At 43.1% G+C, this 24,261-nt stretch overlaps 1 protein-coding gene across 5 annotated transcripts in view; it reads left to right on the forward strand.

The window, feature by feature from the left end:
• The window catches only part of AMPH (amphiphysin), a 335,044-nt gene that overhangs the window by 305,676 nt on the left and 5,107 nt on the right, over nucleotides 1-24,261 (forward strand). For all 5 annotated transcript variants that reach the window (XM_073630487.1, XM_073630491.1, XM_073630489.1 and 2 more), the window contains 3 exons: nucleotides 2,933-3,037; nucleotides 5,892-6,125; nucleotides 7,498-7,599. In XM_073630487.1, the coding sequence (XP_073486588.1) occupies nucleotides 2,933-3,037; nucleotides 5,892-6,125; nucleotides 7,498-7,599 (441 nt within the window). The remainder of the gene's footprint in view (nucleotides 1-2,932; nucleotides 3,038-5,891; nucleotides 6,126-7,497; nucleotides 7,600-24,261) is intronic.

Below are 24,261 nucleotides of genomic sequence, written 5' to 3' on the forward strand. Positions count from 1 at the left end.
GGGAGTTACAAGCACCGATCACCGCTGTATAGATTTCACTAAAGCAGCTGAAAGCTGCGGGGGAAAGAGGCTTGTAACTCCCCCACGCGGCGATCACTGCTGACTCTCAAGGTATCGGGGGAAGCATCGGGAGCATTTGCCCGAGTACAAGTACTTGGGCAAATGCTCAGTATCGGTGCCGATACCGATACTAGTATCGGTATCGGGACAACCCTAGTATTAACCTATTTCTTTATTAGGGATTGGACTCCTGATTTGAAATGGTCTAGTAAAGGAAATGTAATGGCTGTAATATATATATATATATTTTTTACAAAGTTGCCAATTAACTTTATTTGTATTATATTGTGTGATATCATTGTAAGTTCCTAAAGGTCAAGCAATGTAGTTTAGGGGTACAACATAATATCAAATTAGTTAGTAGAACTGCAAATAACATTTTTATGTATATCACCATGTCCTGGGGAAACTAAAGAGCTGTGGAGGAAAAGGAGGGCTTCTGTTCTCAAAGAGATGATTTTAAGGAAAACCTTAAAGGGAACCTGTGCTTTGCCCACACATATACTCACCTTCCTCTCACTCCCCTGCCACCCCCTTTAACTGATGTGAGCAAAGAAAAAAACCATGTAAGCTACAAGTCACCAAAGTCTTAGCTTATATTGGGTGAGGACTTCCAGTGTAACAGCACTTATTGACCGAGTAGTGTCACATGTGGTGAGCCACACACCCCTCCGTACTTGAAGTAATGGGTATTTCCTACGGCTCTTGGTATTGAATAGTGTGGCAGAAAGGTGAAGAGAGGGTGTATATATGCTGTAGATAGAAGGAAGATTAAAGCAAATCTGTTATTCTGCCCTAAGTAAACTTAAAGTTTAATTTGAAGTTGCTGCAACTGAAAAACAGGAAAATTTAGGAAGCTGAATGTACCAGCAGTAAGGCTTGATGACCGGTGTATGTGAAAACATTTGTAATGATATTTAATTGAATTAATTAAGCTGGGGAAACAGCATATAGATCTCTTAACAAGTAGAATCTGCATATCTGATTGGTGAGAAGTCTCAGTGTAATGTAACTAATGCACCTGATATGAAAAATATATCTTAGGGTTGAAAGAGCAGGCAAGTCAAAGATTGTATCTCTGTATATACAGTATCTCACAAAAGTAAGTACACCCCTCAATTTTTTTGTAAATAATTTATTATATCTTTTTATGTGATAACAATGAAGAAATTACACTTTGCTACAATGTAAAGTAGTGAGTGTACAGCTTGTATAACAGTGTACATTTGCTGTCCCCTCACAATAACTCAACACACAGTCATTAATTTCTACACCGCTGACAACAAAAGTGACTACATCCCTAAGTGAAAATGTCCAAATTGGGCCAAATTAGCCATTTTCCTTCCCCGGTGTAATGTGACTCATTAGTGTTACAAGGTCTCAGGTGTGAATGGGTGTGTATTAAGTTTGGTGTTATCGCTCTCACTCTGAGGATCTGAAAAAAAGAATTGTTGGTCTACATAAAGATGGCCTAGGCTATAAGAAGATTGCCAGCAGGGTGGCCAAGACCATACAATGGTTTAAAAATACATGTTCCACTCAGAACAGGCCTCACCATGGTCAGCCAAAGAAGTTGAGTGCACGTGCTTAGCGTAATATCCAGAGGTTGTCTTTGGGAAATAGACGTATGAGTGCTACCAGCATTTCTGCAGAGGTTGAAGGGGTGGGGGGTCAGTCTGCCAGTGCTCAGACCATATGCCGCACACTGCATCAAATTGGTCTGCATGGCTGTCATCCCAGAAGCAAGCCTCTTCTAAATATGATGCACAATAAATCCCGCAAACATTTTTTTTTGGGACAAGGATACTTACTGGAACCATGTCCTGTGGTCTGATGAGACCAAGATCAACTTATTTGGCTCAGATGGTGTCAAGAGTGTGTGGCGGTAACCAGGTGAGGAGTACCTAAACCCTATTCAGCATCTGTGGAGCATCCTCAAACAGAAGGTGTAGAAGCACAATGTCTCTAACATCCACCAGCTCCGTGATGTCCTCATGGAGGAGTGGAAGAGGACTCCAGTGGCAACCTGTGAAGCTCTGGTGAACTCCATGCCCAAGAGGGTTAAGGCAGTGCTGGAAAATAATGGTGGCCACACAAAATATTAACACTTTGGGCCCAATTTGAACATTTTACTTAGGGGTGTACTCACGTTTGTTGCCAGTGGTTTAGACATTAATGGCTGTGTATTGTGTTATTTTGGGGGGACAGCAAATTTACACTGTTATACAAGCTGTACACTCACTACTTTACATTGTAGCAAAGTGTCATTTATTCAGTGTTGTCACATCAAAAGATATAATAAAATATTTACAAAAATGTGAGGGGTGTACTCACTTTTGTGAGATACTGTATAGCTATTGCTTCCTGAAAGTTCTGCAGTAACCCTAACCTGCATTCCCTTTTTACCTTTTCTTGACAGTGCAAGACCCTTCTTTGTCTTGGAACTTTCTTATAACTAACACATGTAGAGGTTGTTGGTACTTTTTAGCTTAAATTCAGAGCTAAACACAAGATTTCATTAAATAAAGGAACTTTATTTAAGTGAACTTTATTATGAGAGAAATAGGAGGCCCTCATCTCTGACCTACTTCTGAAAATGCTATTTCACTAGCTTTCTTATGTTTGCAGTTTAGAATTAATGCTTTGAGTCATTGACCCAGAAAATGTGTGCAGATCAAAAAAGTTTGAAAAAAGCCCTTAAGTTCTTATGTGCATTCTACTTCACATTCATTCATTGATTTAAAGTCTTATGAAATTTTATATTTAAAGCATATTTAACAAATTTAAGTGGGTAGAATTATTTTGAAAAAAATTCTATAAGATTATGGAGTTATACACTAAACACATATTAGTAATAATTACCCTCTTTTAGATAGAACCCGAATGTCAAGAAATAACTGATGAACCTGTCCAGCATACAGAAGAAGAAACAAAAGAAGTAGAATTGGATGGTGCTAAAGATGCTGAAGCTACTCAGGTATGACATTTGTGTAAAACTATATCCATTTTATTCATTGAATTATATCTTTGTATGTTTAAATACATTTTTCTAAAGAAATGTTCAATACCAAAAACAAAATGGTTTGTAGGAAAAGTTGTTTTTTTTTTTTTTTTTGTTCAATCAGCACAACATGGAATGCACAGGTTGAACATGATGATGAACAATAGTTCCGAAAATATAACAACCAAGTACCATTAACTACAGAATCCATGTAATATATGTATATAATGCGTTAAAGAATAGCAGTAATTATCAATAGGGATATGTCTTGTGCAATAAAAAAGTAAACCTTAATGTTAATATCCACTAAGGTCGACCTACTCCTCTTTCTTAATGACGCAGAACCATCACTTAGGGGGGCCCTACAGATCCTCAATTCTTTCTCTGCAGTCACAGGCCTTAAAGTTAACTGGGAAAAGTCACTTCTATTTCCTATAGACTTTGCGGCTCGTGCTACTGCTGATATGGATACCCCCCTAAGATGGGTGGAGAATTTTAAATATCTAGGGGTGGTGGTTTCTAGACAGGTTTCAGACTATATATCCCTAAATTTAACACCTGTGATCCAGGAGACTCAACAACGGCTGAAGGCATGGGAGTCATTACCCCTTTCATTGTTAGGACACATAAATTTAATAAAAATGAATGTATTACCTAAATTCACATATTTATTTCGACACTCTCCCCAGTGGATCCCTAAATCTTTCTTTGCAAGGCTACATCATATTTTCTCACCATTCATATGGAGATCAAAGCCCCCTAGGTATAGCTGGGCAACATTGGTACGCCCGACCTCCCAAGGTGGCCTGGCATGTTCAGATTTCCATAAATATTACTTGGCTTCTCAGCTAGTAACTACGGCCTGGTGGCTTAACCCAGATACCTTAAATTCCTCTACCCAGGTAGAAGCAGCAGTGCTGGGATCCCTAGAGGCGCTGACATTTTTGATCTTTCGGGGCCCTCGTGCTCCATATTCATTGACACCATCTATGCTTACCATGCTCTGTGTATGGGGAGAGGGCCTCAAAATTGAACGATATCCCTTACAGGCAATATCACCTAATGCTCCCCTCTGGTTAAATCCCACTCTGGAGCATTTCTATTCACTACCCGACCCCTATGCTTGGACTAATTTTAAGATAAAAACAGTGACACAGATCATTTTGGATAAAACTTTGATTTCTTTTTCCCAGTTAATCTCTGATTTCAATATCCCTCATATCCCTGGTATTTTTTTCGTTTCCTTCAACTCTCCCATGCCTTCAGCTGTCAATTCTCTGCCTCTCCTCTACAACTAGTCCAATCTGCCTTAGAGAAGCCTCTTAGGTTAGATTGCACAAATAATGCTGCATCTAAATTGTATCTTCACTTAATAACTGCCTCTCTCCCTGATTTAGAGAAATTAAGATCAAACTGGTCTAAGGATATCCCTGAACTTAATGAGGATGATTGGGATAATATATGGGACTCTCCCTTCAACTCTCTCGTCTCCTTGAGAGACAGACTTATTCAGTTTAAGATAGTCCACAGGGCATATTACACCCCCCATATATTAAATCAAATTAATTCAGACTCTGCTCCTGGTTGTTGGCGATGTGGGGAGATTCCTGGAGACTTTACCCATATATTCTGGACTTGTCCAGCTATCGTAAGGTATTGGGAAGAAATACTAGCTTTTATATTCAAAATAACATATATCCCACTGCAACGATCAATGCCAATATGTATTCTAGGTCTGACAGAGCAATTTATTCCTACGACAGCAGGGCGCACTTTGGTGGGGCTGCTTTTGTTCTATGCTCGTAAAGTCATAGCTCTCAGCTGGAAGAAAACCACCCCCCATCGCTGACTTTGTGGAAACAACTCATTAATAATAGCTTACCATTATACAAAGAAACATATATAAATAGGGGTTGTCTCCTCAAATATGAAAAGGTTTGGTCCAAATGGCTCACGGACCCCTCTACAGCCTTAGTAGCCTCCTAGAGGAATATGACTCTTTGCAATCTCTCCATTAGTTACTGGGCTCTAGGTGTACATATGTAACACGGGATAACACCTTTCTCTAAAATTAAACTGGCATAGGAACCAGGTATGACCAATGTATGTATGTATGTATGTATGTGGGGTTTGTTTTTTTGTTTTTTTGTGTGTTTTGTTTTCTATGTATATAGTTTCTTTAATTACTGCAAGTATTCATTTTTGTTTGTTGTCTGTTTTTTTTTAAATTAATAAAAACGTATATTTAAAAAAAAATATATCCACTAAGGTAAAAAATGTGCAAGGTATAAAGAACTGCATTGGCAAATTGCATTGCCTATTGTGCATTAAACTGGCAGAAACAAAGTGTTCTCTAGAAGCAAGAAAAAGGTAGAACAAGTTAGATCGAAATATTAAAGATAACTCAGTGATACTTAGTATGCTAAAAAAACTGTATCGTAGAGTACTGACTTTACAAAAACTGAATATATACATTCCTTGTGTTTGCCTTTTTTTGGCTTTGTTGCATTTCAGTGCAGAAGGCCCCCAGAGGTCTGTTTGCATTCACTTCCTGTCTACATGCACTCACTTCAACAATGGCTGAATAGCATCTTCTCAGGGTGAAGATAGTCTGAGTGTGCAAAGTATTGTTTACTTGTTAAAGTATCTGCCATTGTTTTATGTTAACATAGAGCACTTGCCTAACATTGTGGAGGTAGGGTGTACACAGGTACTCTATATTCCTGTAAAGGTCCCAATTTTTAATTTACATTTCTAACACTGAAAATATAAGAGTGACTTTGTTAATAACAGTATATTGTGCTTGTTTTTGTATTGCGACCTATACTAGGAGATTACCTGCATACCGTCAGTTGTAATAGAACCAGCATCTAACCATGAAGATGAAGGCGAATATGAAAACGTGGAGAATACCCATGTAAAAAATGCTGTAGGAGATAAAGATGAAATTGATGCCATCCCTTATACATTTGCTGTGCAAGCTCAGAGCACGGATGGAACTGATGAACCTGCTTCATCGGGGAGCAGCACATCCCAAGATTTTCCAACTGAGTTTTTATTTAAGGTGTTGTAATGTTATGCTTAATATTTTTAATTAGACATACTTTATTATAGATTCTAGGATCTCATTTTGAAAATTCTTCTTTCTGCAAATTACAATACTGATCAAAAGGTTTTATAAAGCCAAAAGACAAATGAAAACATGCTTTTCTGTATTCTGTGGCATTACAAATTTTCCCAATACATATTACCTTGATATGACCAATTTAGAGATTAGGTCCTTCCCCAAAAATGTTTAGGCTAGAGTGGAGTCTAGGCTCGTATTTTTTCCTATAAAAATACCAAACATGATATAATGTACTTACCTGCTCTGTTGCAGTGGATTTAAACAGAGCAGCCCAGATCCTCCTCTTCTCGGGTCCATCTTCTGTGATCCTGGCCCCTCCCTTTTGTTCAGTGTCCCCACAGCAAGCAACTTGCTATGGGGCACTCGAGCTTTGTCACAGCTCCCTGTGTCCATTCAGACACAGTGCCCCGACCCGGCTCTGCCTCCTCTCTCCCCTGATTGGCTAGCTGACTTTGATTGACAGCAGTGGGAGCCAATGGCACCGCTGCTGTGTCTCAGCCAATCAGGAAGGAGAATCTCACACAGCTTAGACACTTGTGGACATCGCTGGACAGAGAGGGACCTCAGGTAAGTGTTAGGGGGGATGAGGGGGGCTGCTGCACACAGAAGGCATTTTTATCTTAATGCATATAATGCATTAAGATAAAAAACCTCCTGCCTTTACAGCCCCTTCAGTGCATTCTCTGCATTAAGGTAAAAAAACCTTTAACTGTCTGTTCTCCCTTCCCTCCGTAACACTTACCTGACTCCTCTATCAATCCAGCACTGTGCCCAGCTGCAGGTCTTCTCTCCCCTCTCCATGCTCTCACAGGCTTTGCAGAGAGCAGAGGGAACCATTGGCTCCTGCTGCTCTCAGTCAAATCCTGTGAGGAGGGAGAAGGAGCAAGCCATGCTGTGTGTGTCTATGGACGCACACAGCGGGTCCAGGAGTGCACCCTCACTTGTGCCTCCATAGCAAATCATGTGCTATGGGGTACACACGGGGGGGAGGAGCAAACAGCCCTGACGTGGAACCCCAGAAGAGGCGGTTAGGGACCACTCTGTGCAATACCCTTGCACAGATTAGGTAAGTATAAACCTGTTTATTATTTTAATAATAACTAGTTAACAATGACTTTAAGGCCCCTAAGGAAAAGTTTTCCCCATACTTTATGTATATACAGCAATTTCACTATACTATGCTCAGTTTAACTTTTATTCCTATAGTGGATCCACCAAGGGAAGGGGAACAACAACAGATTTTAAACATGAGATTGTAAATTTTTGGAGGATGTCTTACCAGTTGTTTATTCAATCTACTCACATGCAGGTTGAATTACTACATGATTTTGAAGCAGCAAACGAGGATGAACTCAACCTCAAGAGAGGAGACATTGTTTTAGTAATCGATTCTGCTACAGCAGCTGATATGGTAATATAAATTTACCTAATACAGTTGTATTGAATGGTTGAAAGTTGTATCGAACTGTTTGGCAAGGAAATGAAAGAAACTATATAAGCATTGGGAGTTATTTACTAAAACTGGAGCATGCAAAATCTGGTGCAACTCTGCAAAGAAACCAATTAGCTTCCAGGTTTTATTGCCAAAACATAATTGCTGTGGGACATATCAGCATCACACTTACTTTTTCAAGGTAATTACAGTATAAGTTATTAGAAAAGGGATGGTGGAGGGGGGGGGTGCTCTAGAAGGATATGTGCCTAAACATCTTGTATTCTTTACCTGAATAAAGCTAGTTGTTAACAGCAGTATTGACAGAACATAACTGTTCTTGTTCAACAAGATTAACAATAAATACACCAGGACCAGATGGTATACACCTGAGAGTACTCAATGAACTTAGCCAGGTAATAACTGATATTCTTTATTTAGCTCACTGAAAGGAATGGTACCAGCTGATTGGTGAAAAGCTAACATGGTACCAATATGTAAAAAAGGGAAGAGATATATTCCTGGAAATGACAGACCAGTCAGTCCAAAATAGGTAGTATGTAAACTATACGAGGGGATAATAAGGGACTATATCCAAGAATTTGCTGATGACAAGAGTATCATTAGTAGTAATCAGCATGGATTCATGAAAGTCTGTTAACATTCTTCGAGGAAGTGAGCTGCCATCTAGGCCTGTGGATGTAGTGTGGATGTGGTGTATCTGGATTTTGAAAAAGCATTCAGTACAAAGCCCCATAAATGCTTAAATTACAAATTGAGGTCTGTTGACATGGACCTTAGGGTCCTTAGGGTATGTACCTGGATAGAAAACTGGTTACCAGGGAACATCCAAAGGGTGGTGATAAATAGCATGCACTCAGCATGGTCTGGAGTGGTAAGTGGGGTACCCCAAGCCTCTGTTCTGGGACCAATTCTGTTTAATTTATTTATTAATAATATAGAGGTTGGTATAAATAGCTCAATTCCAGTGTTTGCAGATGTTACAAAGCTAAGCAGGTCAATAACTTCACAGCAGCAGGATATAGAAACTTTACAAGAAGACCTATATATATATATATATATATATATATATATATATATATATATATATATATATATATATATATATATATGTAAATAATAGGGTGGGCAACTGCATTACAAATGAGGTTTATTGAGTCACATCCAGTTCTGGTCAGTAAATCTGTATATAACATTTTTAGTGAGGGTAAAAAAAGCTGCTTACAGTTAGTCATTAAAATAAAACTAGGAAATGTTCTTATGCACACTTAACAATTGTGCAAAAACAGACAGACACCCCCACCACTCAGAGGACTTCTACACAATCTCAATGATATGTGGACAGTAGGAGACATTAATAATTCTTCAACTGGAATTCTCAGCTGAGGCAGCCCTCCTCAGATAGGGGAATCTAGCAGATAACTGTAGTGCATTACCAAAAGATTTATTGAAAAAATTAACAGAAGAGCCAAATTCATACTCACAAAGGAATAAAAATGCGAGCATTGTATCGTACCAAAGACAGGACCAGTGCTGGTGCAGGCAACTGCAGTTAAAAATACGTAATTGTTTAGCAGACATGTGGGGTTCCATTGATTTGTAATGGCACCCCCAAGCATTGGAATGTGTGGTGCATTTTCCTGTGCATGAAAAAACATGGTGCCAAAGCATCATTCTGTTTCTATGCAGCTGCAGTTTTAGAAAAGGGCCAGGGACATTGTCCCTGCATTTCCCAAAGGTACAGCGGCCCATTTAAATGCAAATCTGGTGACAGGGAACTGCATACTAGGGATGAGCTTTATGTTTGGGTTAAACATGAGTTTTACTCGAACATTGGCTGTTCTCGTGTTCGTCGAAAGCCGAAACATTATGGGGCGTTCGTGCCAAATTTGAGCTCTGCACCATGACCTGCATGCTTTGGGCAATCCCAATGCCCTCAGCTAAGAGAGCCATAATTGGCCAAAGGCAAAGGGAGCCTTTGGCCAATCATGGCTCAGGCGGACAAAGTCCATGCCCCACACTATATAAGGCTGCCTGCACGTCAGCTCCACTGTGTTGTTGGCGTGGACGGAGAGAGTGTGTCATTTAGATTGAGCAGGCAGGCAGGTTATTCAATTAGCTGCAGCGTATATTTAATATATATATAGAAACAGTCATATATATATATATATATATATATATATATATATATATATAAAAAGAAAAAAAAGAAAAAACACATGGAACGATGCTTGATGCCAAAAAGTGTCCTTTTACTGAAAAAGTTAATTCATTGAATATTTCAAAATACAAGCAAGCCACTGTACAGTTCCGAGCACAAATCGCTCTTCGTCAGGCTTTTCAGGCTGTGTGTGAAAAGCCAAACCACACTATGTTCTTTTATCCACACCCAGTCTGATACACACCTGTGTTCACTTAACTAATTATCCCTATACAAAACACCTAAAAACATTCCAATATTTGACCTTACTGAATAGACCTACCACCTAAAAACCATCCCAAATTCCCCAATAGGGGATAATTTACAAGACAGGTTCATCATATTACATCTCAAATATCATCATCATATCACTTATGAACCAATTATATTATCTCATTTCATTAACTCGGTGTTTTGCAAATATTTATCAAGAATATACACATGTTACTATTCTTGTTCCTGTCTCAAAATTCTTCATGGATTCCAGTTGATATTCTGCTATCTAGTATTTCCAACGGGAGCCTTTGTAATCAGTCTAAAGAGAATATAACATATTCAAAATAGTCATACCTTCTAATCAATCTCGCACTGTAAATTTCTTTTTTTTTTTTTTCTCTTAAATAATCTTTATTAACAATTCTTAATTTACATACACCATATTAAAACAACTACAGGTTCAAGTGGGCGTGCACCACTATTGAGGAGGTCGTAGGTCCCCCCTACGTTCCTCCCCATGACCATTACGTCTACATAACTCATCCAGAAGCTAGGCTGCATACGTTATATTAAAGTGACATGTGGTTATTTTCTCCCCAACCCTCCCTACCCTCCCTTACTCTCCACCCCCCCTAAGCCAGATCCTTCCTTTTATTCCTGACACCCTACACTTATTAACCACGGGTTCCACATCTTTTCAAACTTCTTAAGATTCCCTCTTCTAATATATAGGGCTCTCTCCTTCCATATTACATCATTTACTGTTTTAACCCACTCATCCACTGCAGGGGGTAAAGCTGTTTGCCATCTTTGCATAATAAGCTTCCGGGCCTGATAGAGGCATCTCAGAATGGCTGTTTTAGCCGCTATCTCCTCCCGTCTCCATGCCCTGTATCCAAGGATACAGAATCTGACGTCTGTCTCCAGGGAGATCTCCCACTTGCCCTCGATAGAGCCCACAACCCCCAGCCAGTAACGTACTAATTTGGGGCACCTCCATACCATGTGTATCAGGTCGCCCTCCTCCCCACACCTGGGGCATGTGGCGTCAGGTCTTACACCAAAGCGAAATAGTTTTTTTGGGGTGTAGTATGCTCTATGTAGCAACATTAAGTGGGAGAGTCTCTGTGCAGGTGACACTGAGACCTCCTGTCCTGCCTCCAATATTTCCCTCCATTGTATATCTGTCACCTTCCCCACATCCTTCTCCCACCCCTTCCTACAGCCGAGGTGCTCTGATCTAACAATTGCTTCCTTGCACAGTTGCGCATATATTCCAGAGATAAAACCCTTCATCTTCCCGGGTTTAATCACCCTCTGCAATAGTGCAGCATCTGTCCAGGCTGGGGGACTTACCCTAAACTGTACCTCCAATGCCGCTCTCATTTGCAAATACCTGAAAAATGTTTGTCTTGGAATACTATATTCCTTTTGGAGGTCCTCAAAAGTTTTCAATACTCTCCCTCTATACAGCTGGGATAATCTATTTATACCCCACCTCGCCCATTCCTTAAATTCCCCCATAACCACTATCTCCTGTAAGTTCCTGTTATGCCAGAGGGGAGCATATTCTGTAAACCCAACATACCCCATTAATAACTTTGTTGCCTTCCAAACTTTTGTCACCAACTTAGTTGTGGGGCCTCTACCAGGTAACGAGTCTGCCTCCAATGCTTCCACTATGGTTTTATGGGGTGCCTCCAGAGTTAACAAACCACTGCCCGCATTTTCACCCCCTATATGCTGCAACTGTCCTGCCAGAAAATAGCACCTCGGATGCGGGAGGGCTATCCCACCCTCTCTAACTGGTAGCTGTAGGTTCTGAAGGCTAATCCTGGCCTTCCCCCTCCTCCACAGCAACTCCCTAAAAAGTGAGTCAATCTTCTGGAACCACTTTTTGTTCACCCACACCGGTGAGTTGTGTAACAGATACAGCAGTTGAGGCAACCAAACCATCTTGATCAGGTTGCCCCTTCCTGCTACAGATAGGGGCAGCCGGCTCCAAATATCTATTTTACACCTAAATTTACCCAGCAGTGGCTCTAGGTTGTCTACAATAAACTGGTTGGGATCTTTTGACATATTTATGCCCAAATAGCGGATCGTTGAGACTACTTTTAAGTGTGGAATTTCTGACAAGACCGGACCACTAAGGTTATCTAATGGCAGTAGTGCAGACTTCCTCCAATTCACCACCAGTCCTGACACAATGCCAAACCTCTCCATTATATCCATTACCTGCCTGAGAGAGCCTCCCGTATCTCCAAGAAACAGTAGGACATCGTCGGCATACAGGGCAATCCTCTCCTCTCCTATTCTTCTTACAAAACCTACAATCATTGGGCTAGACCTAATATGAATTGCTAATGGCTCCATAGCGAGGGCGAACAACAGGGGGGACAGGGGACATCCCTGTCTCGTCCCCCTCTCCAGGCATATTTTCCCTGAGAATTCCTTATTAACCCTGACCTTCGCACTTGGGCCCCCATACAGTATTTTTAACCACCTTCTAAAGACAGGACCCAAGCCGAACTCCTCCAGCACTCGCCAGAGATAGGGCCATTCCAAGCTGTCAAAGGCCTTAGTTATATCCAGAGATACCACTGCTCTTGATCCCATGTTCTCCGTCGGGGTCTGAAAATTCATATATGCCCTCCTGATGTTCATACTCGTGGTCCTATGGGAAATAAATCCCGTTTGATCCACGTGAATAAGTTTATGCACAATTTTATTAAGTCTGGCAGCCAATACCCTTGCCAGGATTTTGGCGTCTGTACACAACAGAGAGATAGGCCTGTATGCCGACGGTTCCAGTGGGTCACCCCCTTCTTTATGAAGCAGGATAATGTTTGTTTCAGTCATGGAGACAGGCAAACACCCTCCCTGCAGAGCCCAGTTCAATGTTTTCAGCAACTCAGGTAGGAGGATCTTCCCGTAGCGCTTATAGGTCTCCACCGGGAGACCATCCGGCCCTGGAGATTTTTGATTTGCCATTCCATTTACAGCTTGTTGTAGTTCAGCTAAAGTAATTGGGGCGTCCATGGCCTCCCTATCCACTTCAGAAACTTTGGGGACCTGTATATCCTTAAAAAAATTTTCCATATCCTCCTCCCCCACGAGCCCATGCGACCTATATAGATTTGCATAATACCTCTCGAATGTGTCTGTGATTTCTGAGCTCTGAGAGGATATCTCACCATTTGGAGTCCTGATTGCCGGGATCGCCGAGGAGGAGGAGTTGGTTTTTACCAAATAGGCCAACATACGTCCCACACTTTCTCCCTCCCCAAAAGTCCGTTGTTTCTGGAAGAGTTGCTTATTTTCACCCCTCTTCAGGACTGCTGTTCTATAGGCCTCCTGTTTCTCTTCCCACAATTTCTGCCTCTCTGGTGTAGGGCTATCTATAAATTGTTTCTCTGCCATCTCCAGTTCCCTCCTAATTCCCTCCTCCCACTCCCTTGCCCTCCTCTTGACTCCTGCCACCCCCTGGATCAAAATACCCCTAAGGAATGCCTTCAATGCGTCCCATTGTACACCTGCTGTCGTTGAGCCTTCATTAAATTTTAGAAACTCTTCTAGTTTTGTTATTGTCCTCTCTGGCTCCCCCATTAATTCCAACCAATACGGACTTAGCTTCCAAAACCCTCTAGCCTCCCTAACCCCTATACTCACTGAGGCCACCATCAGGGAGTGATCCGAGACCCCTCTCGGATAATATACTACATCCTTTATTATTGGCGCTGCCTCTGCATTCCCAAGGGTCATATCAATTCTGGAGAAGGTGGAGTGGGAGGAGGAGAAGCAGGAGTATTGCCTAGCTCCAGGATTCCGGACCCTCCACATATCCAACAGGCCTGCCTCCTCCAGAAAATGACCCAACCGGCCCCCTGCTACGCTGGTTACTTGGACTCTCGGTGGAAATCTGTCCAGCTCTCTGTTCAACACCTCATTGAAATCCCCTAATACTATCACCGGGGTATCTGTTTTATCCAACATAAACTCCATTAGACTATACAGCACTTCCAATTTAAAAGGTGGGGGGATATAAATGTTAGCAATGACAAACATTCTGTTTTCAATAGAACAGTATAAGAAAACATAGCGACCCAAACTATCTATCCTGGTCTGCCTACAGGAGAACGTCACACTTCTTGTTACCAATATACTCACCCCCCTAGAGTAGGAGGAGTACACCGAGTGGTATTGGGCCTGGAACCTTCTACTTGGAAGACATTTCATCGTGTCCTTTGTCAAGTGAGTCTCCTGTAGGCAGACCAAGCCCACCCCCCTTATCTCTAGCAGTGAAAAAATGGAGGCCCTCTTATTTGAATTCCCCATCCCCCGTACATTCCAGGAGCCTATTTTGAGAATTTTAGACTGCATCAAACAGACAACAAGCAGGTATTGGCCCCAGAGAACCTACGACAGTGGGCACCTTCAACTTGGTATATTGACTTGTACCAAAAAATAACACCTCCTTACCCATTATACAAAAAAAACAAAAAACAAAAAAAAACAAAACAAAGGTAAGTGGGCAGATAAGTAAAAAAAAATGTTCCCTTGATTACCCTCTGTGCTTCGTTTCTATTATTTCCCTTTCTAGTAAACATTCTTGGTGTCCCCCTTTCCTTTTTCCCCGTGTTCCTCTTCGTAGTGTTTATATTTACCACACATGTACTTAATCCTACATCCCCCCTCCCCCCCCTTCCCCCTAACTACCCCCGCAGTTACTAAGTGCATTTTAATTCCAAAAATAAATTGCAACCCCCTTTCCTCTCCACCGCCCACCCCCCCTCTCCCTCCCCCCCACCAATCCCACCCAACCCTTCCCCCCTCCCTCCCCCACCTTACCAGGTTTGCCCCTGGGGCTTTATTCGTGACCACCTCATATACTCCCTTCACAATATTCCTTCCTAACATTCCCTCCCCTCCCTCCACCGACAATATCCACATGTGCCAAATTCTAAGTGCAATATCCTCCTCCTCCCCCATTTCTACTCTACCATACCCCCTCATTCTTCCTCTCTATACCAAGTTCATTTGTTTCCCACAGTCCAGGTTTTCTTATCTTCTTATCAGGCGTCCTGACTCTCTGGGCTCCGTTCTTTGAGATTCAATCTTTGTTTGTTTTCTTCATACCAGCGTGTTGCCCCCGCCGGGGAATCGAAAACGAGAACCTCCCCAATTGCCTCAACCCGTAGCCTAGCTGGGTACAATAAAGCATACTTGACTTCAAACTTTTGAAGGGTGCGTTTGATCTCCCCGAACCCTTCCCTGCGTCTCTGCAGCTCTGGCGAAAAGTCCGCGAAAAATGAAACCTTTGTTCCGTTATAAAGAATAAGTCCCTTCTCTCTGGCTCTGCGTAGTAGGGTTAACTTGTCACAGTGATTCAAGAATTTCATTAGTAAGGACCTGGGGCGCCTTCCAGGGAGTGGAGCCCTGAAGGGGACCCGGTGGGCTCTCTCAATCGCAAACTGTGCGGTAAAAGCATCTCTTCCAAATATTTCTATGAGCCATCCTTCCAAAAAAGCAATGGGACTGTGCCCCTCACATCTCTCTGGGAGACCTACTATTCTTATGTTATCCCTTCTCAGACGATTTTCCATTTCATCCATTTTTTCATTGATTCTACCCAGTTGCTGCTTCATGGTTTTAACATCTTGCTGTAGGGGAAAAACATCATCCTCCACTTGGCTCACTCTTCCCTCTAGGCCCGTTATTCTGTCTACTGCCTTTTGCAACTCCTGCTTCATTAATAACAGTTCATCTTTAACCTCTTTAATTTGGCGGCTTAACCCTTCCACTGATGCTTTACAGGAGTTAATCGCTTGCAATACTTCCCTCAGGGTAGGTTCTACCTCCATGGCGGGGACGGTAGTTGGCAATGATAACTGAGCTTTTTCCCCTGCCCCTGTACCTTTATTGACATTCGGGTTTTTATGCCCTGCTCCAACTGCAGATGATGATGCCTGTCCTTGGCTTTTCCTGTCCCCAGTAGTCTTAGGTTGTGGAAGTTGCCCGTTTTTAGTGGGGGTCTGTTCAGGGGTATGTGCAAACCTCTCCAACTTTGCTGCTGCTACTGCCGCCTGGTTCCCCTTCTCCCTTGCTGACCGTAATGACTGGGGGCCCAGGTTCTCCATGTTAACTGGCTCCTCCCCTCTCCTTCTGGACATTGCCTTTGTTTCTTTTATGTGCCCAGATAGTCAGTACTACCAGGAGAAGCAGGCTAAGGAAAGATGAAAACCAGGGAACAGGAAAAGAGTTTAGCCGAGCTTATTCAAACAAGTACTGTCCCTTTAATGCAAGGGTCTAACCACAACCCTGCAATCAGCCGATGTACTTATTCAGCAGTCTAAGTATTTTGTTGTGCTGGTCAGATGCATTACATATGCCCGCTCACTCCTCCATCCCCCTGTTGTAATATAGGGACACCACAAACTGTCCTTTATTCTTTATCCGAGCACAGTGAGCTATAGTAAGCTGACAGGGTTAAACCCTCTTTCCACGTCCCGCTCACCTGCTCCGGTCCCCACAGTCCCAGGACCCAGCATCCAGCTCCTTACCAGCCTCCACAGCCTCCACAGAGTATCCCAGACAGACTGGCATAAGATTCACCTCTGGTCTTCTGTTCCACCACCACCCGTCCGCCTCACCTCCTCTCTCGCCGCTCCGTAGCGGCACACTGAAAGCCGCTCCACCGACTCCCAGGCGCACAGGCGCAGTAGCTACCGCGGCTCCAGTGACGGCGCCGCGATGTGGCTAGTGTGTTCTGGCAGCCGGCTTCTCCGTCTAAGGACACTTCCTCGCTTGCCCGCTTTGCATCGGCACGCTGAGATCCAATTGCTTGCAGCAACAGCCGACCAACCGCTCCAGCCCTCCAATATCAGCAGGTAACCGGCAAGGTGGAGAGACTCTCAGCACACCACTCGCTCTGCTCCACACTCCATCCACACCCGCACCCTCATCCGGTCACGCCCCGATGATCATCTAATTGGGAAAAACGCACTGTAAATTTCTAAACAAACAAAAACAAATCATAGTCCCTGTTCATACCATCAGGGTGCAGGGACTGTAATTTGTTAATCCACCAAACTTCACGTCTTTTTAGTTTCAAAATCCTGTCACCCCCTCTTTTGTCATGGGGAATCTCTTCTAAAACCATAAAACGTAGATCGGTGGTTATCCAGAAGATTTAATCCGACATGAATTAAATAAAATCTTGAACCCTATTGAAATTCCCAATAGGAAGAGATACTCAGCTGATAAACCTAGAATTCCATTTGTCTTCCAGTTCAACAGTTATAGCGATAGGATCTTTAATGTATTGAGAAAACATTGGACGATATTGAAACGATCCTATCCTCATATAGAGGAGTTTCAGTTAACTCCGATGAAGGCATACCGGCGCAATAAAACTTTGCGCGATCTCTTAGTGCGATCCGAATTCAAACCTGAGAGACAGGATGAGAAAAAGATGACTTTTCTTGGCAGTAAAAGAAAAGGCTGTTACCCTTGTCTTAATTGCATTCAATGCAATCTAGTTATCAAAGGGAATAATTTTTCTCATCCTAGGACGAACAAGAAAATAATAATTAATGGCTTTTATACCTGTCAGTCATCATATGTGATTTACATTCTCACATGCCCCTGTAATCTCCTTTACGTGGGGGAAACAACCCAAAAAATTAAAGACCGTATCGCACAACACCGTAGTACAATTAGACATCCCCAATCAAGTCTACCTGTATCGCGTCACTTCTCAGAAATGGGTCATAAAGACACCGATCTACGTTTTATGGTTTTAGAAGAGATTCCCCATGACAAAAGAGGGGGTGACAGGATTTTGAAACTAAAAAGACGTGAAGTTTGGTGGATTAACAAATTACAGTCCCTGCACCCTGATGGTATGAACAGGGACTATGATTTGTTTTTGTTTGTTTAGAAATTTACAGTGCGAGATTGATTAGAAGGTATGACTATTTTGAATATGTTATATTCTCTTTAGACTGATTACAAAGGCTCCCGTTGGAAATACTAGATAGCAGAATATCAACTGGAATCCATGAAGAATTTTGAGACAGGAACAAGAATAGTAACATGTGTATATTCTTGATAAATATTTGCAAAACACCGAGTTAATGAAATGAGATAATATAATTGGTTCATAAGTGATATGATGATGATATTTGAGATGTAATATGATGAACCTGTCTTGTAAATTATCCCCTATTGGGGAATTTGGGATGGTTTTTAGGTGGTAGGTCTATTCAGTAAGGTCAAATATTGGAATGTTTTTAGGTGTTTTGTATAGGGATAATTAGTTAAGTGAACACAGGTGTGTATCAGACTGGGTGTGGATAAAAGAACATAGTGTGGTTTGGCTTTTCACACACAGCCTGAAAAGCCTGACGAAGAGCGATTTGTGCTCGGAACTGTACAGTGGCTTGCTTGTATTTTGAAATATTCAATGAATTAACTTTTTCAGTAAAAGGACACTTTTTGGCATCAAGCATCGTTCCATGTGTTTTTTCTATCTTTTATGGTGGAGTTTTGGGAGTCCACCCTGACGGTGCCTTGATTGAACAAGGATATTAAGATAAGAGGGTAACCCACCTGATGTTCATTTATATATATATATATATATATATATATATATATATATATATATATAAACTGGATGCAGTGGATAGATAGATATATATATATATATATATATATATATATATATATATATATATATATATATATATATATATATATATATATATATATATATATCTATCTATCCACTGCATCCAGTTTAGCTATATCTGACTGCAGGCCATTCCTGGTGTACTTTTTCTAATATACTTCAGGTGGTGTACACAGTACACAGTACCGTGCACCCATAGTGCAGTTGCTACTACTTACTACTTTTCTGGTGGTATACACAGTACACAATACATACAGTGCACCCATAGTTGCTATGAGACTTCTGGTGGTGTACACAATACCGTGCACCCCTAGTGCAGTTGCTACTACTTTTCTGGTGGTGTACACAATACATATAGTGCACCCATAGTTGCTATTAGCCTTCTGGTGGTGTACACAGTACCGTGCACCCATAGTGCAGTTGCTACTACTTTTCTGGTGGTGTACCCAGTACACAATACATAAAGTACACCCATAGTTGTTATTACACTTCTGTTGGTGTACACAGTACCGTGCACCCATAGTGCAGTTGCTACCACTTTTCTGGTGATGTACAAAGTACACAATACATACAGTGCACCCATAGTTGCTAATAGACTTCTGGTGGTGTACACAATACTGTTCACCCCTAGTGCAGTTGCTACTACTTTTCTGGTGGTGTACACAATACATACAGTGTTCCCATAGTTTTTATTACACTTCAGTTGGTGTACACAGTACCGTGCACCCATAGTGCAGTTGCTACTACTTTTCTGGTGGTGTACACAGTACACAATACATACAGTGCAAAATAGTTGTTATTACACTTCTGTTGGTGTACATAGTACCGTGCACCCCTAGTGCAGTTGCTACTTCTTTTCTGGTGGTGTACACAGTACACAATACATACAGTGCACCCATGGTTGTTATTACACTTCTGTTGGTGTAAAAAGTACCGTGCACCCCTAGTGCAGTTGCTACTACTTTTCTGGTGGTGTACACAGTGCACAATACATACAGTGCACCCATAGATGCTATTAGACTTCTGGTGGTGTACACAATACCGTTCACCCCTAGTGCAGTTGCTACTAATTTTCTGGTGGTGTACACAATACATACAGTGCACCCATAGTTGTTATTACACTTCTGTTGGTGTGCACATTACCGTGGACCCATAGTGGAGTTGCTACTACTTTTCTGGTGGTGTACACAGTACACAATACATACAGTGCAAAATAGTTGTTATTACACTCCTGTTAGTGTACACAGTACCGTGCACCCATAGTGCAGTTGCTACTACTTTTCTGGTGGTGTACACAGTACACAATACATACAGTGCATCCATAGTTGTTATTACACTTCTGTTGGTGTAACAGTACCATGTACCCATAGTGCAGTTGCTACTACTTTTCTGGTGGTGTACATAGTACACAATACATACAGTAAACCCATAGTTGTTATTACACTTCTGTTGGTGTACACAGTACCGTGCACCCCTAGTGCAGTTGCTACTACTTTTCTGGTGGTGTACATAGTACACAATACAGTGTAGTGTGGTTTTGCTAAACAAAATTTACAGCATGTCCAGAAGGCCACCAAAGAGAGGCAGACGCTCACAGGCCACTAAAAGAGGGCAAGCAGGCTCTGTGTCTACAGTCAACATTGCTGGTTGTGGACACGGTGCATCCTCAGCACATGGCCGTGGGGCACGCTTGTCCTTTTTTTTCTGCAGATGGCCGTGTTATTGAGCCACAACATGCAGAAGAGTTGGTGGAATGGATAACAAAGCCATCCTCATCCTCCTCATCCTCTGTCACCCAGGCTCTGAGTAGTTTGCCTGCCAATGCAGCTGCCAAAGCGACCTAATCCATCGACTCCATGTCAACAGTCACTCCTTCCCTAGCCCCACCATCATGCATGGAGGAGTCCCCCGAACTATTCAACCACAGTGTCGGGTACATGCTGCAGGAGGACGTGCAGCGATTTGAATTCTCCGATGATGGTACCCAGGTTGAGGAAGGGAGTAACATGAGCCTAGAGAGAGGGGGTGCCCAAGAAGGTCAAGAAGCTGGTAGTCATGTTCCCCCACCTGCAGCATACTGCCAAATTTGCTCCAGTGACGAGGAGGGAGGGGACGATGAGGTCACTGATCCTACTTGGGTGCCTGATATAAGAGAGGAGGTGGAGGAGGAGGAGGCACATCTCCAATGAGGCAGGATGCCCTCCAGGGGGCAGATTAAGGGCAGCCACCCTATTGCATCACACCGCAGAGCTAAGCAGGTGCAGGGGGCTGCTGACTCCCCGCATATTTTGAAAAGTTCTTTGGTGTGGGCCTTTTTTGACACGTGTGCAGCAGATTGAACCATTGCTGTTTGCAACATATGTCTGAAGCGTATCCAGCGTGGCCAAAACAGCAGCCGCTTGGGCACCACATGCTTGACCAGACATATGATGACCTCCCATGCAGTCCGTTGGCAACAGCACTTAAAAGACCCACATCAAAGAACAAGGTGGACCTCTCCTTGCTCCTCATCAGCTGGGATCTCCAACCACACTATACCTCCAGTCCTCTCAGAAACCTGCACTGAGAGGAATGAAGGTATAGAAATAGGTGTCCCAAGTACTTGCGGGCAATCTGCTAGCGATACACCAACATCTGATTTTAGCAGGTAAATTTCCCTACCCCAGTTGCTAAACCATAGAAAGAAATTCAGTCCCAGCCATCTACATGCTCAGCGTCTGAATGCTAGCTTGGCAAAATTGCTAGCACTGCAACTGCTGCCTTTTCAGCTGGTAGACTCTGCCCCCTTTCGTGAATTTGTGGAATGTGCGGTACCTCAGTGGCAGGTTCCCAAATGCCATTTCTTTTTACGGAAGGCCATTCCGGCTCTCTGCCAGCATGTGGAAGGCAATGTCTTGGTCTCGTTGGACAGGGCGGTCAGCAGTAAGGTGCATATTACCACTGACTCATTGTCCAGCAGGCATGGACAGGGACGTTACCTTTCTGTCATGGTGCACTGGGTAACTCTGCTGGCAGCTGGGAAGGATGCAGAACAGGGTTTAGTATTGTTGGAGCTTTTTCCGCCACCACACCTCCAAAATGCTAGTAGTGGTGATTCTGCCACAGCTCTCTCCTCCACCCCCTCCTCTTCTTCCTCTATGGCCCCTTCCTCTGCAGATTTGTCCTGTGAACCAGCGGTGCTCTGTAGGCATTCAAGGGGCTACACAAGCACTCAGGCAAAAAGAAGCCATGCGGTGCTTGAGTTGGTCTGCTTAGGGGACAGGAGCCTCACTGGGGCAGAGATTCTGGCAGCTCTGCAGGGGTAGGCTCAGAGGTGGTTTACGCCACACCAGCTTCAGACAGGAATGGTTGTATGCGACAATGGCACCAACCTCCTCTCCGCCCTCTGACAGGGACACTTTACTCATGTTCTCTGTTTGGCTCACATCCTGATTTTGGTGGTGCAGCAGTTCTTGAGCAGGTACCCGGGCTTACAGGATCTCCTGAGGCAGGCCATAAAAGTCTGTGGTCATTTCCGCCGGTCATATAATACCAGTGCTTGGCTGGCTGAGATTCAAAGAGAATGCAACCTGCCCAAGAACCGCCTCATTTGTGACATGCCCATCAGGTGGAACTCAACGTTGGCAATGCTGCAGCGGCTGCACATGCAGCAGAGGGCCATCAATGAGTACCTGTGTGAGTAAGGCACCAGGACAGGGTCAGGGGAGCTTGGCTTTTTTTCGCCTTGCCAATGGCTACTGATCAAGGATGCATGCACTGTCCTGTCACACCATTTGAGGAGGCCATGAGGATAGTGAGCAGTGACAGTGCATGCATCAGTGATACTGTCCCTCTTGTCTTCCTGTTGGAGCACACGCTTCGTGGAATAATGGACAGGGCACTTGAGGCAGAACAGTGGGAGGAAGAGGAGGACTTCCTTACCTCTCAAGGCCCCCTTTATCCAGATAGTATTCCTGCAGGCTCGCCGATCACACAGGAAGAAGAAGAGGAGGAGGAGGATTGTGTCAACATAGAGGTGGAGGATAACACTCAGCATCAGCAGCAGTCTTCAAGGGATCCTTTTCAGTCTCCAGAAACCCATGGAGTTGTACATGGCTGGGAGGAGGTGGTTGAGGATCATGTGATCCTTAGTGACCCAGAGGACTCAGGATCGAATGCCTCTGCAAACTTACGCTGCATGGCCTCCCTGATCCTGCAAAGCCTGCAAAAGGACCCTAGGATTTGTGGTATCAAGGAGGGGGATCAAGGAGAGGGATCATTACTGGCTTCTTAATCCACATTACAGAGGGAGCAGAAGATAAAACGTCTTCAGGAGGCCTTGCAGAAAGGTTTGTGCAATGCGTTTCCAGAGCCTGGCAGGTTACAATTTCCTGGTGCTGGACAACAATTTGCTAAGGCTTCGTTCAGTCACAGAAAGAGCGATGGAGAAGGTGGCCAGCTGACCGATGCCTTCAAATAATTCTTCAGTCCTCAGTGCCAAGGTCTGATCAGTTCCAGCAACCATCGCCAGCGACCTTTCCAACAGAACATCCACTGGGTTACTGGGTCTTGAGGATGGACCACTGCCCAGAGCTTGCTCAATATGCAATTGAGCTACTGGCCTGTCCTGCATCCAGCGTTCTTTCTGAATGCACATTCAGTGCTGCTGGAGGCTTTGTAACCGATCACAGAGTGTGCCTGTCCACAGACTCTGTTGATCGGCTCCCATTCATAAAAATGAATCAGTCTTGGATCACCAGCTATCAATCACCTGATGCTGATGTAACTGATTGATTTTTCTATGAATGTGGGATCCCTTGAAGACTACATATGCTGAGTGACTTTCCTATTATGCTGAGTGTTTATTCTATTCCTCCTCAATCTTCATGGTGATAGCTTCTAAGAATATTTTTGGTTCAGGGCACCACCACCACTGCCTAAGGCCCAATTTTTCTGCCCCTGTTTATCAGGGGCATGTAATTACAAATTTTGATCAAATATTTAACAGCAGGGCTCATTCCTGCACTCAACAAGAGTATCTGTGAGGCTTTACAGTGTTATGCCACCACCACCACTGCCTATGGCCCAATTTTTCTTCCCCTGTTTAATAGAGGCATGTAATTACAATTTCTGCTCTAATATTTCACAGCAGGGCCCGTTCCTGCACTCAACAAGAGTATCTGTGAGGTTTTACAGTGTTGTGCCACCACCACCACCGCCTAAGGCCCAATTTTTCTGCCCCTGTTTAACAGGGGCATGTAATTGCAATTCTTGATATAATATTTCACAGCAGGGCCCATTCCAGCGCCCAGCAAGAGTAACTGTGAGGGCTTACAGTGATGTGGTACCACCAACACTTAAGGCCCAATTTTTAGAAGTGAGTGTATAGGGCGGGCCATATAGTATATACAGGCGGTCCCCTATTTTCAAACATCCGACTTACAAACGACTCCTACTTACAAACAGAGGGAGACAACAGGAAGTGAGAGGAAATCTACCCCTAGGAAGGGAAAATTTTCTCCTGTAAGAGTTA

This window comes from Aquarana catesbeiana, linkage group LG05, assembly GCF_042186555.1.
Source record: "Aquarana catesbeiana isolate 2022-GZ linkage group LG05, ASM4218655v1, whole genome shotgun sequence".
In the NCBI taxonomy this organism is placed as follows: Eukaryota; Metazoa; Chordata; class Amphibia; order Anura; family Ranidae; genus Aquarana; species Aquarana catesbeiana.